At 39.4% G+C, this 3380-nt stretch overlaps 1 protein-coding gene across 1 annotated transcript; it reads left to right on the top strand.

Moving 5' to 3' along the window:
- Positions 1-616: 616 nt before the first annotated feature.
- Positions 617-3176, top strand: LOC120052857 (endonuclease domain-containing 1 protein-like). Its single transcript, XM_039000040.1, has 3 exons — positions 617-725; positions 1344-1712; positions 2044-3176. Exons 2-3 carry the CDS (start codon positions 1353-1355, stop codon positions 2623-2625), a joined length of 942 nt encoding a protein of 313 aa, XP_038855968.1. The 5' UTR covers positions 617-725; positions 1344-1352; the 3' UTR covers positions 2626-3176.
- Positions 3177-3380: the final 204 nt, after the last annotated feature.

Below are 3380 nucleotides of genomic sequence, written 5' to 3'. Positions count from 1 at the left end.
ATTTAATGCATTTTAAATTCAGGCTGTAACACAACAACATTTGGAAAAAGTCAAAGAGTGTGAACAATTCTGAAGGAACCGTACTGTAATTGAGGCCACAGGATCCGCTTTCTCTCCAAACCAATTCAGATAAAACAACAGACTTGGTTGCTCGTTGTAGCCTACTCCTTCTCATTTCATTAACTTTACATTAACTTTTATTTCCACCTGAAGGCTTCTGGTTGGCTACTGGTCTTTTTATGGGGCGCACGTGCACTTCATAGAAACTACATTAAAGAGTCAAACTTTTATTAAATGAATCATTTGAAATGTCATGGCATAACTGGGTATGTAACAATGTCACATGGATATTTTAATTTAATTCAGAAAAAGCCTTTTCAGGGTTAAAATAGTCATATACATTTTTGTCTTAAAAAATATATATTAAAACAAGTAATCGAATACTAACGTCCATTCGGATATTCGATAACCGTGCACATCCCGAGCAGAAAAATATAGATATTTATGACATAGAATTAGGCATAATGATTATGGATCTAGATTGCAAGAAAAAGTGTGAGTGAGTGAGTGAGTGCGAGAGAGAGAGAGAGAGAGAGAGAGGAGAGAGAGAGAGAGAGAGAGAGATGATGTACAGTATATAGAGAGTAACAGGACGTGTTTTCTCTGATGCTACAGACCTCTGAAGGAGTGAGACAATTCAAAGGACTGTTAAACAAGTTCAGAAGGTGAGATTGAAAATCTAACAAATTATTTGGATATTCAATTTCTTATGGTTATTTCGAAAATCGATGCAATAGCGCAAAGTTCTCTGTATCGAGCACAGCAAAAACTATTTCATACAAGGAAATAAAATAGGCTAGTGGCAGCTTTAAGAAACAATACTAATGTGTCATGCAATGAAGATATGCACTTAAGGAAATATACTGCTATTCTTATCTGTATTTTTTAAAACCGCACTGTCAGTTAGTGGCTCGTAAGTAAGCATTTCACTGTAAGGTCTACTACACCTGTTGTATTCGGCGCATGTGACTAATACAATTTGATTTGATTTTCAAAACTATCTTCTGACATATTAACAATATGTTTGGAGTGTATATGATTATAGCATAATTAACCTTACAGCAACACGATCATTTAGCAACCTTTGACCAGAAATGAGAAGCAGGAAGTCAACCTCTAGATGGTGGGCAACTACAGTAAACAGGAACTATATTGTTTCAGGAACTTGGGTGGTTTTCATAACCTGACTTGAGTTGATTCTAGTGACTAATTGTGACCTTAAACAGTCATAATGTAAAGGTAACATTGCAATATAGGTTCATCTGTGACGTTTTTCTCCACAGGGGCACAGCATGGTGACTCTGTCCCTCTTGTCCCTCTGTCTCCTCTCCTTGTTGGGGGTCAGAGGGGAAGTGGCTCCAAATTTCGACAACTGCGAAGATTCTTTCTTCAGAAATACGCCAGTGTCTGGTCTGAAAATAGCTCTCCCCACTCCGATCGAGCCCAACACACAGGGCTTAGTGAATCCTGCGAAATGTCTCTCTGCTTACAATGCTGCCTCTCCTGCATACATCTGTCAGAGAAACGGTAACAACTATTACTTTGCCACTCTGTATGACCATGGCAGGAGGATCCCTCTGTACTCTGCCTATCAAATGGATATCGAAGGGGTCCCTGGCAGAGAGGGGTCCATAGTTTATTATGAACCACAGGTTTGCATATTTCATTTTCATTATCACCTTTTTTAAATGTCCTATAAATTCAGTGCAGCAGCCATTTAATGTGACTGGCACAACTACAGAATGATATAACACATTAGTTTAGTTCAAATATTTGCAGTAGAACAGGACATTAGCTGTAGAGCAGGTTAGAAAATGATTGTATTCATGCAATAAGCACTAGAAGGTACTATTTCGTATATTGTAATTTCAGACTAAATAGCAGTAGCCTAGAATACCAGTAATAATAACAATGAGTTGTATTTGACTGCTACCGCAAAGCTTGAAGTGGAGTGGCTAATTTGTAAATGTTTGTATTTTTCAGCTTGTGCATCCTGACCTACCACCAGAGCAAATGGATAAGATAGAATCCTCGCGTGAGATCGGGAAATACAACCAAAACAATGAATGCTTAGAACGCTCTCCACAATACCAACGGAAATACAAGCTGGGCTGGAGTCAGGCTCTCAATGAAAACTTTGGCTCGTATGACCGCGGGCACCTAAACCCCGCAGGACACCATAAAGAAGATGCATCCAAAGCCACCATGACCCATACCAACGTAGCTCCGCAAGATAGGAAGATGAACAAGGGGCCGTGGAACCGGTATGAGACGAGGCTGAAGGATGTTTTGAGTGCAGGCTGTAGTAAGATGTATGTGGTGACAGGGGTGGTCCCAGGCGACACGTGGGTAGACCAGAACAAGCGAGTCAATGTTCCGAGTCACTACTGGAATGCCTACTGCTGCACCGACAACAATGACAACCCTCTCAGATCTGGAGGTGCCTTGGGTCCTAACACAAATCTCAGTGTTGTTACAGAGTATAACTCTGTTACAGACCTTGAGACTGAGCTTAGAAGGCTACTGAATGTTGACAACAATTTCAACATTTTTAATGGCTGTTAGTCCAACATAGATGTGGACGTGTCTAATATATCTGGTATGATTGTTTTGGATTTTTAATTAATGCTTAGGCTCTTACGTTTGTTGTTACTGTTTAGTATAGGCCTACTGTATAATGATGTTTTTGAACCTATAGATTATATTGATGTAGGTCAGTGGCTTTCAAACCTCTCCTCGGGGACCTCCAGATGTTTCACAATTTAGCTCATCTGATTCACCTATTCAATGGCTTGATTATTAGTTGAGTCAGGTGTGCTAACTGTGGAATAGTTCAAATACAAGGAATGGCTGGGGGTCCCTGAGAAGAAGGAAAACCCCTGATTTAGGCTACATCAATATTTTAAACAAATCCCTGACCATAAATATGATCCAATTTATCAAATTTGTGCTTAAAATGTATTACAATTTAAAAACAGGTCCTTAGGACGGCTCATAATAATTATTTGTAAAGTATATGTTTGATTGTTTTGTCACACAGAGTTGCGCTCTCAACTCTTTGCGAATGCTTGTTGCTATGAATCTTTAACCCAATAAAGCTTGACTTGCAATGCAAATTGTGGAAGGATGAAATGTATACATCGACATAAATATAGAGATATTTTCCACATACTGTCTGTGAACTGGTTGGTACTTTTTGTCAAAAGAGATTGGATGAAGGCAGCAATACTGTGGGTGGACATTGGGTCTCGGTAACCTCTCGTGGTCGATTAAGTACATAAACTGGGAAGGAGTATAACAGGGTTTCCCAAACTCGGTCC

The sequence above is a fragment of the Salvelinus namaycush genome, chromosome 8, assembly GCF_016432855.1.
Source record: "Salvelinus namaycush isolate Seneca chromosome 8, SaNama_1.0, whole genome shotgun sequence".
NCBI classification, from domain to species: domain Eukaryota; kingdom Metazoa; phylum Chordata; class Actinopteri; order Salmoniformes; family Salmonidae; genus Salvelinus; species Salvelinus namaycush.
The sequence above is the reverse complement of the archived record's forward strand: the minus strand, read 5'-3'. Positions and strand labels throughout refer to the sequence as shown.

What these genes read in the sequence shown, in the direction of transcription:
- LOC120052857 (XM_039000040.1), top strand. Translation starts at nt 1,353, where the DNA reads ATGGTGACTCTGTCCCTCTTGTCCCTCTGTCTCCTCTCCTTGTTGGGG. An exon ending in TAGTTTATTATGAACCACAG is followed by an intron (nt 1,713 to 2,043) that starts GTTTGCATATTT and finishes TGTATTTTTCAG; the next exon opens with CTTGTGCATCCTGACCTACC.